Source organism: Salminus brasiliensis, chromosome 22, assembly GCF_030463535.1.
Source record: "Salminus brasiliensis chromosome 22, fSalBra1.hap2, whole genome shotgun sequence".
NCBI lineage: Eukaryota > Metazoa > Chordata > Actinopteri > Characiformes > Bryconidae > Salminus > Salminus brasiliensis.
This window is the reverse complement of record NC_132899.1, coordinates 24,901,801-24,914,747: the sequence shown is the minus strand read 5'-3', so window position 1 is coordinate 24,914,747 and position 12,947 is coordinate 24,901,801. Positions and strand designations below refer to the sequence as shown.

Here is a 12,947-nt window from a genome sequence, read left to right as displayed (position 1 = left end):
TTCTCCATAATTTAGCTTTTGACCAGTAACAATAATATTTCTGATATCTAAGTTTTTACTTCCCTGGACAGTAGAGACAGTTACTCCAATAATAGCAGGATAAACTCTTTTTTTAATTCCTTGATTTTGGAAGAAACAATGAATAAGCTGGCGTCCCAATACTTTTGTCCATATAGCATGTTTTACTCATTTGTAACTACTACATTTGTGTCATGTAAATTCAAAGGGTCATTTTCTTCGGTGCTCTTAACGCTTCTCTGAAAAATGGCCAACATGAAAGTGAATGAGCAAACAAGGACAATGACCTTTAATCTAAAACTGGAAGCTACTAAGTACGGAATATAATTTAGCAGAAGAGGGCGCGCTCTGGCCTATGTAATTAAGGCCTATTATTGTGTTCACGCATGCAGTGTAATCTCTTCAGCTGTTGCTGCTTTTGTGAAAATATTTCATGGCAAACTGGAGACACTGCCCGAAATTAAGTGCCACGTCGTAATTTGCACATGAATAAAATATATTCCATCAATGCAATTATTAACTCGGTTAAGCAAAACTGAAAGACGATGACGTGAAATATTTTATTCATGTGGATATGAGGAGGACATTTGAATCAAGTCAGTTCAACACAGCACTTTATTCAGTGTGTTTAATAACTGCTGGAACCGCTGTTAACAGCACGGTGCGCACAGCAAGCGGCCTTCATAATTATAGCAGACATTTCTTAGAACTGAAAGTGTCTCCTTGAAATGAACCACAGCTGCTTGAGTGTTCTGTAACATGCTGGGTGACTTGTGAGGTGTGCAGCATACAAAATACATACTAACATGAATTCATCTGAGATTCATTTACATTTACTTTCAGTAGTTAAAGGAGTAGTTTGGCCAACAAAAAAAAAAGTTACCCAGAGGCAGTTGATCAGTCATGATCAGTTATGATATCTGATGCTTGCTTTTTAGTTTACAACAAGAGATGCTAGGTTAACACAGCTAACACTGAACTTAGACCGTCACCAAAATCATGTGGGAAATACATGCCAAAATCCGAATTATTTTGCACATCCAAATATCATGAAAGCACGTCCACACAGTACTGTGTGTACGACTGATTTATTGAGACAGAAGTGCTGAGGGAGAGCAAGCAAAGTCTGGTTGAAGCAGTCTACCAAATGTGCCTAAAAAAAGTAAAAGACCATTCACTCGACTTAGCGTTCTCAGACACGAGGCCTTATCTTCTAAACGGCTGTGATTTGAGCCTCAGTTCGCTGGACATTCCTGGATACACATCTCTTGTACCATTGGTCCAACTCCCTTTAACTTCAGCAGATAATCACTCGTGTAAGTGAGGTAATAACATGGTTATACAGTGGGGTCTAAGAGCCTGTTTATACACATTTAATTCACAGCTGCTTTTGGTGATCGGATCACACTTGGATTCACTTGTCAGTCCCAAAACACACTGTGATCGGGTTACGATCAGATCACTGAAACCACATGAAGAGGTGGTCAGCGACTGATCTCGTCTACGTTTAGTAGAATGCGCTCTCTGTGATCGGATTCCGTCAGGCACAGTGGAAATACGCCTGCTGAAAAAACGTTAATTATTACGAGTAATAATTACTGTGGATCTTGGCTTGTCTCTCTGCCTCGTGCTCTTCCCCACTTTCTCTGTAACAGCAGTGTTACAGGGGGATTCTCAATAAAAGGTACGGCAAAGTTCGCACTGCTGCACTTGGCAGTACTGACTTGGCATGTTCTATTTACGTAATGCATTCTGGGAAAATTGACTGTGCCAGGTCCACACAGGTCACATCCTGATGCATCCTCAATAACACAGGCAGAACAAGAACACATCTGGGTACTTGGACTGTACTTGGTTAGACGGGAGTTTTCTTCTATTCGTTCTCTTGTGGGTTAAATAGAGCCGTTATGGGAATGCGAGAACCATCTATTGGTCCACTGTAGATTGGGCGTTGTAGAAGACCCCCCCCAATTGCAGGACATCAATGCTTACAGGAAGTAAAATGGAAATGGTGTACACTGGAAATTAAACCGGATCTCATCTGCTCATTTTAATGACAAGCATAAACAGAATTCAGTCAAAGTAGATCCAGATCCTATCCGGTTAAAAAACGCATGTCAATAAGGTGTAAACAGGCTCTAAAAGTCTGAGACCACAAACTTGTTCAATAAACAACTGAAAATTATTAGAAATGTTTAGTAAAAGGACAGGTGAATATCATGTCAAGTGGTGTGATACCATAGTATTTTTACATGAGCAAATTTAATTCTGTGACCATTTTAATGCCTTTACACAGATCTCTTCTCTTTACAACAAAAAAATTCTAAAATTTATCTTCAAATTTCAAACATTCTACATTTGACTTACTGTCACTGTCAGCATAATGTGTGAGGCAGAGCAGAAGATCTTCCCCCGTGGTCTCAGACTTTGACTTGGACTCCACTGTTGATGTTGAATGGAAGTGTGGAGCATAATGAAATCAACGTCATCCAATGAATTGTGTTCCAGAGTTTAACAGCTCACTCAGCACTGCTTGTAAAGGGGATTTCTACCTGGTGGAGATGTTAACAGATAAAGTTATATAGAGTGGTACCATGTGAAATGGTGCACAGTACAGACACTTACCAACTCGAATCTCTTCAGTGGCTGATCTTTAGCTCATTAACAATCCCAGAACACAGTGGTGGCCCCAAATGTTTATGGCACACTCCTATACCTTAAAACAAGCCGGCTAGTTTGCACTGTAGTCGCTGTAGTTTCTGAACTATAAGCTGTTAGGGTGTCATTTAGCAGGGATTTGAAGGGGTTGCACACAAATGTAGCCATTATTTACAAAACTCCAAACCACCAGTTAACTCCACATGTCTTCTTCCGAGTTTTATAAGTACTGTTACTGATGGTAAAATGGTGATAAAAATGTGTCCAGGTGTTTTGTTTGGGGCTTTGTTTTTGGCCCACACTATTAAAGATAAAGGTGCTATAATAGGCTCTTGGAGCAGTGCCATAGAAGAACCACTTTTGGTTCCATCAAGAAACATTGCTGTAAAGGAGATGTGAGTGTGAAGAACCTTTGAATTGGCAAAGAACCTTCAGGTTGACGTCTTTAAACCTTTGATCTGTCATGTAAATGACTCTTTATGGAACCAAAAATGGGTCATTACCATTCCCATTCCCATGGACCTGGGCCTGCATGTAACTCTCCACAGTAAATGTCTCAAAAACATGTTTAGACCAAAATCGTATATCAGAACTATCCTAATATATCCCCCCGGTATCTGATGGAGTATTAATGAGCATTTCATGTCCTGACTTTTTGTAATGTAGCTTTTAGAGCTCCTGTTTCCATTTGCCACCACTGCAAGCAAATCTGTGAAGCACTTCACATCCATCCACTCTGAATTTAATCGGCGGAACTCCCCTTTACTAAGCAACGCGCTCTCACACACAGTCGCGCTCACACGTCTTGCTGCCCTGCGAGCCCCTGGCCTTCCTAAACAGGCCGGACACCCTGAGTCTATAGCTGGCTGCCAGTCTCCGCGCGGAGCGCCTCAGCTCGCCCACGAAGCAATAGCAGAGCGGGTTGAGCGCCGAATTGGTCAGTCCGAGCCACTGCGCAAACGGTCGGCCCTGCAGCACCCACTCGTGCTCCACGCGCTCCGGCACGCGCCCCCTGTCCTCGGGCATGTGAAAGTCCAGCCAGATGTCCACCACGTAGAGCGGCAGCCACGAGAAGGTGAAGAGCAACACAAGCGCCAGCACCATCTTGGCGATCCTCTTGCGCGTTTCCAGGCGCGTGCCGGAGCGCGTGAAACCGAACTCACCGGGCTCGTCCTTGGTCCCCCAGAGCTTGCGCACGGTCAGCGAGCAGATGACCAGGTTGAAGAGCACGGGGAAGGCGTAGAGCGCGCAGAAGAGCAGGAAGTTGTAGCCCTGGCGCAGGCGCGCCTCCGACCAGCTCTCCACGCACAGTGTCACGGAGCGCGCGCCGTCCGGGAGCTCAAGCGTTCGTGTTTCGTTGGTGAAGAGCAGCGGCAGGCACAGGCCCGAGGAGACGGCCCACACGGCCGCGATCACGGCGCCCACGCGCGCCCCAGAGAAGGCGTGGCGCGCGCGCAGCGGGCTGTGCACGCCGCAGTAGCGGCTGAGGCCCAGCACTGCCAAGCTAAGCACGCTGGCCGCCACCGACACGGCCTGCACGAAGGGCACCGCGCGACAAAGCGGCTCGCCGAAGGGCCACGCGCGGTGCACGTGGTGGCCCAGGTTAGCCGGCATGCACACACACACCACCAGCGTGTCGCACGCGGCCAGGTTGGCGAGCAGGCGCCTGGTGGCCGAGGACGCGCTCCTCATCCCCATCACTTTCATCCTGCTCCCTCTCCTCCGGCTGCCGAGCGCCAGGAGAGCCGTGACGTTTCCCGCCAGACCCGTGAGGAAGGAGGCCACGTACATGAGCGCGAGGAGAACGGTGCCAGGCTCGCGCCCGGAGAACAGCAGGTCCATGGGAGGGAGATGAGGATGGGGAACAGGAGGAGGTAGAGGAGGAGGAGGATGAGGCGCGCTGCTGTTGTGGCCGCTGGTGGTCCGGAGGGACGAGTTTGCAAGAGCTGGGGGTCCAGATGTGGCGAAGAGGCTTGAGAAATTCATGTCCTCCTCATTTCAGCCGCATGTCCTCAAACTCCAAAAACAAAATTTAGTCACAACATACTGTTCAGAAATGAGAACACACCTTCCCTGGAAGTCGTTTAGGATAAAAGCTGAAAAGCTTAAACGTTTTAAAACGTCAGAAGAATGATAAAAGTGTCTGAACGCAGCTGGTAGAAGGACTCAGTTACTCCGGAGGACTAATAAAACCCCACAAGACGCTCCTCGCGCCCTTTTCCATCGCGGCAGGTCGCGCTGCTCCGGCTCGAGGTGTGTGAGAGAGCGCGCGCTGCTCGCTGTGGAGAATCACTGCTGAGCTGCACTCACAACACAGCCGTGTTCTCCTCCATCCGCATTCAGACAAGCCCCGCCCCGAGAGTGCAACGATTGGCCGATCGCTTTGAAGGTGGGTGGAGTAACCTAACCTCATAAGCTACCACTAACACTGGAGGTGTACAAATAAATAAATGCACTGTAAATCCGTTACAATCTATCATAATAATAATATATACTTATATACATAAATACTTCTCTGTTGTAACTGTTTTTAAATATATTATTAATATATTCAATATTTCCGTTGTATTTTCTGCTATTTGCAGTTGTGTAAATAAACCAATTTTGACAAAACCTTTAATTATTAGGATTAACCCTTTAATTAATAGAAATATAAACAGTATTTTTGGTCTACGATACATTTCTACATTTACAGTGTCCGAGCCTGTGGCTGGTTAGCTTTTAGCCTAGCACCAACTTGCTCTCCTGCTCAAGTCTTACTGGTTAAAAAACAGACTTTTCTTCAGTGCGTGTCGAGTTTGAGCTCCCCTTCTGCAGACACTGCCGAGGTAAAGCTGCGGTCGCCAGGCCTGGTTTATGTAGCGACCAGAATTCCCATAGCTAGCAGAGTCTAGAGGTGATGTACTGCTCACCATAGTCTACCTTTATTATCCTCAATTCACTCTTTCTCATGTCCACTAGCTTTGGCTAGTGGGCTGGATCTATGTAAATATTGTGCTGTGAATAAAAGGGTTTGGGGGGTTTTGAAATTACATATCTCTGTGTTGATTTTGCCACATTTTCTTTTGTAGTAGGACTCATTTCATTCTGGGCCCCTTTCATAAACTTCCATTCATAAATTTTTGGGCTGGCGTGAATGGTTTTGGCGTGTCTCCACCTCCTTCCAGTTGATTGAATCCACCCTTGTTTCCTTTGATTTTTTTTGTTTGTTTGTTTGTTTGTTTATTGTCTGCTCGAACTAAGATTTCCTATGTACCTAAAATAACATTTCAGTGGGCTTACTTAGCAAATTTCATTTAGCATGATTACAGACTTAAGCATGCTTTAAACTTAAAAGTTTCCCTCTGATGACTCTTCCGTGCAGATCATGTTTGTGTAAGCAACATATGTATTATACAGGGGTCTGCCTTGAACATTTTCTTGGTCTTCCGGGTCTTGCCTTGACTTCCGCGGTCCCCTGTAACTGCATTACACCCAAGAAGTTGCAGCCAGAGAAATACATAGTTGTTGAGTGGTTGGAAGAGAGAATTTATTAAACATTGAAATTTCTAATAACAGTTCATTCATGGCCAGCCCGGTTCCTGTTCTGGTCCTGGAGGAACGTGATTTTGCTCCACTCTGTACTTGTACTCAGACGGAATAACAATAAAAACCTCTTGACTTCTTGACTTGAGTGGTTTTTACCATTTCTTCTCAGAGTTATAAGTTTGTATTTCCTTGCAGTAGCAACACCTTTACCTGATGGATGAAAAAAGCAGAAGCAGAAGATGTTGTAAAAACCCAAATGCACCTGAATAAACTCAAAGAGCAACAACCTGTGGCTAATGCACCATCAAGGTGCGCATAACAAACCTGATGGAGCGGAGCTGGAGAATGAGAAGCTGTACTGAAATGTATTCAGTGTGGATTGTTCTCAGCAGGGACAGCAGTGTGTTTGAATGTGCTGTTTCGCTCGACTGGCCTGCATGTGCTGCCGACAGTGACACAGCCGTTACACATATTGTGTAAGTCCTACTGTGCTTAATAACGTGTTCACTGATAAATGTGCATTTGAAGGGTTTGGATGGACATGACGGAGCCTGTAGAATGGAGTCAGAGCATTGTAGCCTCAAAGGACGGTACAGTTATATGTAAAAGTTTGGACACCCTTGGTCATGGGACGCATTTAGATGTTTTTCTGTATGGAATCAAACCTTGTAAAGCCAGGTTTTCTGTGTGTCCTTCACAACACCATGTGCATTGCAACTTATCATGCAAAAATACTATCATGCAAAAACCTTTTATCTCCAAAAAGGCAACTTTATATGAAAAGTGAGATAACTTCTTAAGTTTCAATAGAAGTCAATGTAAAGACCAAGATTAATATTCTTTAATATTCTTAGCATGAACTATAATCACAGTCTTTGAGACAGTGTTATTACACTGAGAGAGCGACGTGACCTCAAACAACTTGGGTTGCAGAAACTGACTTGACACTGAATCTTGTGGTGAGAGCAATATTCCACACAGTGCTTATCAAACGACAGGATCCTAATAGACTGTCTACTACTTCTACAAACACACACATACACACACACACACTAAAGCTGCATGGTGCTAGTACCCACACTGCACTTCACAAAGCACAAACCTAAGTGGCACGCTGTCTCTATCCCAAGCTGACCCACGCACAGTGTGTGTCGTCCATGGTGGGCACTGCTGTTGCGAGTGCTCCAGCGTCTCACAGTCGTGTGTGTTTCGCCTTACATTTTTCCTTGCCAGATGGGATCCCTCAGAGCAAACATTTACTCCCATCAAAGGGAGTTAAATATAACATCCTGCTATCTGCACACTGCATTCTGTTCTAAAACACACAATCTCTCATTGTTCATTTCCTGTCAAATACAGATGACTTTACTGGCTTTATTAAAGCGATTAAAGCTCAGTGAGAAATCCAATTTACCCAGATTCCCTCCTACACCAAATGTAGTCTATCAGCCAGAACCTGTTTGGTGCCCATGATTGCTTCTTTACCTTTGCACTGGAGCTTATATAGCTAACAAATTATAAAAGCTTGTATACACTAATTAGCACTGCACATACTGCATGCCTGATTCATCATCACACACTTGACTCAGACTGTGCTGAGCTGTTAAGTCATCTCAATTAGACACTCAATTAGTTTACATTGTTCCTGAAACTGTGTGATGCATTGTAATCAGTCCAAATTGACAACATTGGGGCAGTGGTGGCTCAGCGGTTAGAGCACCGGGCTATCAATAACAGGGTTTTGGGTTTGATTCCCGGGCTTGGCAAGCTGCTGCTGTTGGGCCCTTGAGCAAGGCCCTTTACCCTCTCTGCTCCCTGGGTGCTGGAGTTGGCTACCCACTCACTGCCCCTAGATCACTAGTATGTGTGGGTGTTCACTACCACAGATGGGTTAAATGCAGAGGACACATTTTGCTGTTCAGTGTACAGTGACAAATACGTGCACCTTTACCTTTAAGAGCCGAAAACAGTACTTTTACATTTACTGCATTTAGCCGATAGTCTTACCCAGAGCAACTTACAAGGTTACTCGTCTTACAGAGGTGGGCCAATGCGGTGCTAGGAGTCTTGGCCGATGACTCTTACTGCAGCATAGTCACCCAGACCAGGAATCAAACCCCAGTCTTGCACATGGTGTAGTAGCTCAATGGTACTGGTGTTATCGTTGCACCACACCAACCAGTAACAGCAATGAGCACTGATCTGGTTATACATTCAGGGGTAGTCATAGATTAAAGGTTATTGAGAAGAGCTTTATTAAAGACAAGAGTCAGGTTGAAAGTTTTAGAAAGCTAGCTTGTGACTAGAAGGTTTCTGGTTCAATGCCCTGAACCAGCATCCACAGTTGAGGCACCCAGCACCTATTAGGGGTAGGGTGCTCCTGAGCATGGCACCCCCCCCATAGCTCCCTGGGTGTCAAGGTGGCTGTGCACTGCTCTGGGTGTGTTCTCCATCGTTGCGACTCTGGGCCTGACACACTGCTAACTGCACTATATAACTCTGGTGAAGTGGGCAGGACATTTGTGAGAACTGCATAACAGTGCATAACCCGTAAGTCATAATTGTACAATGTACATTGTACACCAATGCTTCAGCACTTTGGATTGCAATGATTTAGGGCAAGTGGCTGCAAATGAGTAAAATGAATTGTGTAAAAATTTACATAACCTTAATCCAAACCTAACCTTAAGCTACATCTTAATCAACACCTGAACCTAACCTTAACCATAGTGTAATGTTGCGTAACATGCGTCAGGGGAGTCCTAGCATGTGGGTGGAAATTGGAAATTTAGGAACGATAAAAAAAAAAAAGAAAAGAAAAGTTGCACCATTGTTTTTTAGACTGTTGCATGTCATTTGATTGCAAATGACTCAAAGAAATGAATTGCAATTGTAATATAAAAAATAATTTAAAAAAAATTATAAACAAGTTGCAATTTAACCACATATACATTTGTAAAAATACAAACTTAAACTATACAAAAGAAAATGGAAATGGAAACATTATGGAAGGCATTGTATGTTTTTGGACATACACAAATGTTTCTCAATACAAGCCTGGACTCCATGATTCCACTCAACATTCAGTTTAACCCACTGCTGCAGTTGGGAAAAGTGGGGAAATTATCTGCTGGTGGAGGCAAAATTATCTGTCATTTTAACTCAGAAACTGTGGCTTGTCGTTGCCGGTCCACCGTCACAATGCAAACGCCGCATTACATACAATTAGAAGACCTGCAGGGGCACTGGCATTAATACACACAGCATTAATACCTGGCTCTAATAGTCACAGTTTGCTTCTGCTCATTACAGAGATGACATTGCAACAACATTACAGATAATCCACACATTTTAAAATAGCAGAACTGTGTGTTTGTTTGTTTGTGTTTTTTTTCCTGTCTTTTCACGTCAGAAACACAACAGACGAATGCCTTAGAGCCCCCGCACTCATCCCCGCACTCCACCTGAGGGATCGCAAAACAGCATCACACATGAGCTCAAAGCCTGAGTGCTAATGGTGTGAGTTAAAGAGCAGGCGCCGACTCTACACACATAACGCTCACACTGAGAGATAAAAATGGAGTGTGGGACTTTAATCTACTGAAGTGCTTATGAATAAGCAACATATAAGCCTGATGCTGTCACAGAGGAGCATTCTGTCCTCACAGGAAGGTGACATGAAAAATGCAGAATATATATGTCTATGTATGTATGTGTGTGTACAGTATACAAGACTGCATGAGATACTGTACCAGTTTTCTCATTACAAAAGGACGGATTATGTTCCTCTGGGACTTTCTATGAATAAAAGTATTCACATGATCAAATACATAGATCATTTTTAATCATTTAACCACATGTCTAACAGTGTGATCTAATATATAATAATAATAATATTTGATATATTAATATATCATATAATCATCGCCAGAGAAGGTCTAATGATTTCTGATGGACTAAATACATGCCTGTATTTTTTTTTATTTTAACTGATAGATGCATTACTCACTGTGAATACTCGCAGCTCATGTGTGGCTCATGTGGGTGAAACGTGGACTTTGAGTGGGCCCTTATAGTTACAGCCCACCTTAATTATACATGGGTCTCATCTAGGTCCCATATGCAGCATACAACCCAGACTCAACTCAACTTCTGAACTGATGTCTTTTCTGTTACATGCACTCTCTCTCTCTCTCTCTCTCTCTCTCTCTCTCTCTCTCTCTCTCTCTTTCTTCAACCATTTACCCCAGATGAAATGGTAAGCATTTTTTTGCACAAAGCATTTGCACTAATAACTTTACTACCTCGCTGGACTCAATATTTATTACACACTGCATAATTTGCACACTACCGCCAATTATTTATTATTCTCTGTCTGTACTATGTTGTGTTGTCTGTCCGCACTTGTATTGTGTTGCACTTGTGTTTTGTATGCACTGTCTATGTTGCACCATGGTCCTGGAGGAACGGTGTTTCGTTTCACTGTGTACTCTGTATGTAGTTGAAATGACAATAAAACCCACTTGACTTGACTTGACTTGAGATGGGACCCATGTTTAACCCCTCCTGGTCCTATCACTGACCCTGGTGGGCACCCATATGTGGGGTCAATGTGAACCCGAGGACAGAGCTTTCTGGTTCCAAGTTGGGCTACCCATACAGGCCTTACATGCACATGTTAGCTGGGCTGTATCTTAAACAGTGGATTTCTGTCAGTTATTAGAAATGGTAAACAGTGGCAGCAGTTCTGTGCCAGGTCTCTTTACTGAAAGAGTGACTCTTAACTGGCAACATACAAGATAATGATAAAAATAAAACAATAATATACAGATGTGATGAATGTCATGGTAATATTGGGTTTTCAGTGATTTCTTTGAACTATTCTTTTTCTAAGGCAGAATGAGTAACAACATACATAATAGAATACAAATCAGAATTTGATGCATATTAATTTAATTTGTTGGGTTTTTCTAAAATCAAGACAGAGTCAAAATATACATACATGGTTTAAAAGTATACACACACCCACTTATGTAATTAATTCAGTGGTGCTGTCTTTTAATTTGACAAGATCAAGGCCCCTTAACTCCTTAACTGTTAGTGATCATGATTGACTACAGCTGGTAGCTTCTCTGTGCCCAAAGTCTGTAGCAAAGACCCTCCCCAGTATTAATATAGTCTTAATAATAAAGTGCTGAGTGTATAAGGTTTTTAGAAATAGCATTTATTTTTCCTAGAGATGAAACATGCTTAGCAGTTCCTTATTTGGGCTTGGCGGTGCAGACAGACTGACGTACGACGCCATGTTTGCGTTTCTCATTATATTCTTATTCCCTTTCTCACACTGTGCGCAGCAGGCTCTTAGGTTTGACTCATAGGCACTGTAATGCCATCCTCACTGCGAGCATCGATGAAGGTAATTACGAACTACAGGAGTGATCTGCTCTGTCTTTAATGTGAAATGCACACAATGTTCCATGGCATCCTTTATTCTTTCATTCAGCACTTCAGGCTGCTTATGATTAAGTTCTAAAGGAAGGCTTATGGTCAAAAGCTTTGTTTTTCAATGCTGTGTGAGACGCACTTGTTCAGGCTTGAGCACATTAGCGATAAATTCGTTAATGTACTAGATGTACTTTTAAGAGATGGTACATAGATCTGTGCAAATGTTTAGGCGCGTAATCACATTATACACTCTGTGTATCAGAGCACTATGAATTCTTTTGCTTTTAAAACACAATAAATCATTAAAAACAGATGCAAATTAAACAAAACTGTTTTTGAAAAAATATATTATGAGCTAGACCTTCATTTGGTTCCAGATTTATCCTTGGTGCTGTGTGCTTTATGCTCTATATTTATGCTCTTTATGCTCTATAGCTTTATGCCATATAGTGTTTTATCAGTGACAAAATAATTAGCATATTTTAGTGATATAGTGAAAGCTGTGATAGCATATATTAGCATATAGGGCTACCTCTAAATTATTTACAGTTATTTGCCTGTTGACCAGTAAGCATTGTCCATGTAAAATAAATAAATATCATTAATAAAATAACAAAATTGAAATTTCATGAACTACAAACATGATTTATCTTATTGAAGTAAGATAAATAAGACAAACCAGAGCTGTATTCCATTCCACAGGACCCCTAAGCAGTACCCTTATACTGTTTGTGCACTTAGCTCAGGATGTGGGTTAAGGCATGGGTTCTCAACCTTTTCCACCTCCGCTGTTTATAACTAGAAGGCATGACAGTCCTCAGTAAAAACCTGTTCCTTTTTCTATTATTTCTCAGTTTGTGACGCTGGAAAGTTGACTCTTTATTTGTTAAGGATTTTAGTGCCTGAAATGACCGTCAAACCACACTTCACACATTAGACTTATGGTTTAGCTTCCTCACCTACGCCCTGGGCAATCCAACTTACCAGTGGCTTTTTGCTTTATCGGAGACCAAACACCAGACACTAAAGAAAATAAAAGAGAATAAAAGGTAAAGACAAAAGAAAAAAGCACAGCCGCAGCTACCACATAGAGATGTGATTTGCAGGTACCATTCCCAGTACAGTAGTGACACTGGCCTGGTAGTGGACTCCAGAGTGCATCCCTAGCACAACTCCATCACATTAAGCAGCACTGCAGTGCTTTTAGCCTTTCTAATTCCTTGATTACCAAACCCCAACCTTGCTGCTGTACAGTTAGAGTTGTCCTCTAAGACCCCTCATTAGTGGTCAGGTTTCAC

The 12,947-nt window shown here is 42.8% G+C and overlaps 1 protein-coding gene across 1 annotated transcript; it reads right to left on the bottom strand.

The window, feature by feature from the left end:
* Positions 1-705: 705 nt before the first annotated feature.
* On the bottom strand, positions 706-4,995 carry LOC140544097 (QRFP-like peptide receptor). The gene has a single exon (XM_072667472.1). The coding sequence runs from the start codon at positions 4,660-4,662 to the stop codon at positions 3,457-3,459; it is 1,206 nt and encodes a 401-aa protein (XP_072523573.1). The 5' UTR covers positions 4,663-4,995; the 3' UTR covers positions 706-3,456.
* Positions 4,996-12,947: the final 7,952 nt, after the last annotated feature.

Coding starts and splice junctions, on each gene's coding strand:
- LOC140544097 (XM_072667472.1), bottom strand. CDS start 4,662: ATGAATTTCTCAAGCCTCTTCGCCACATCTGGACCCCCAGCTCTTGCA.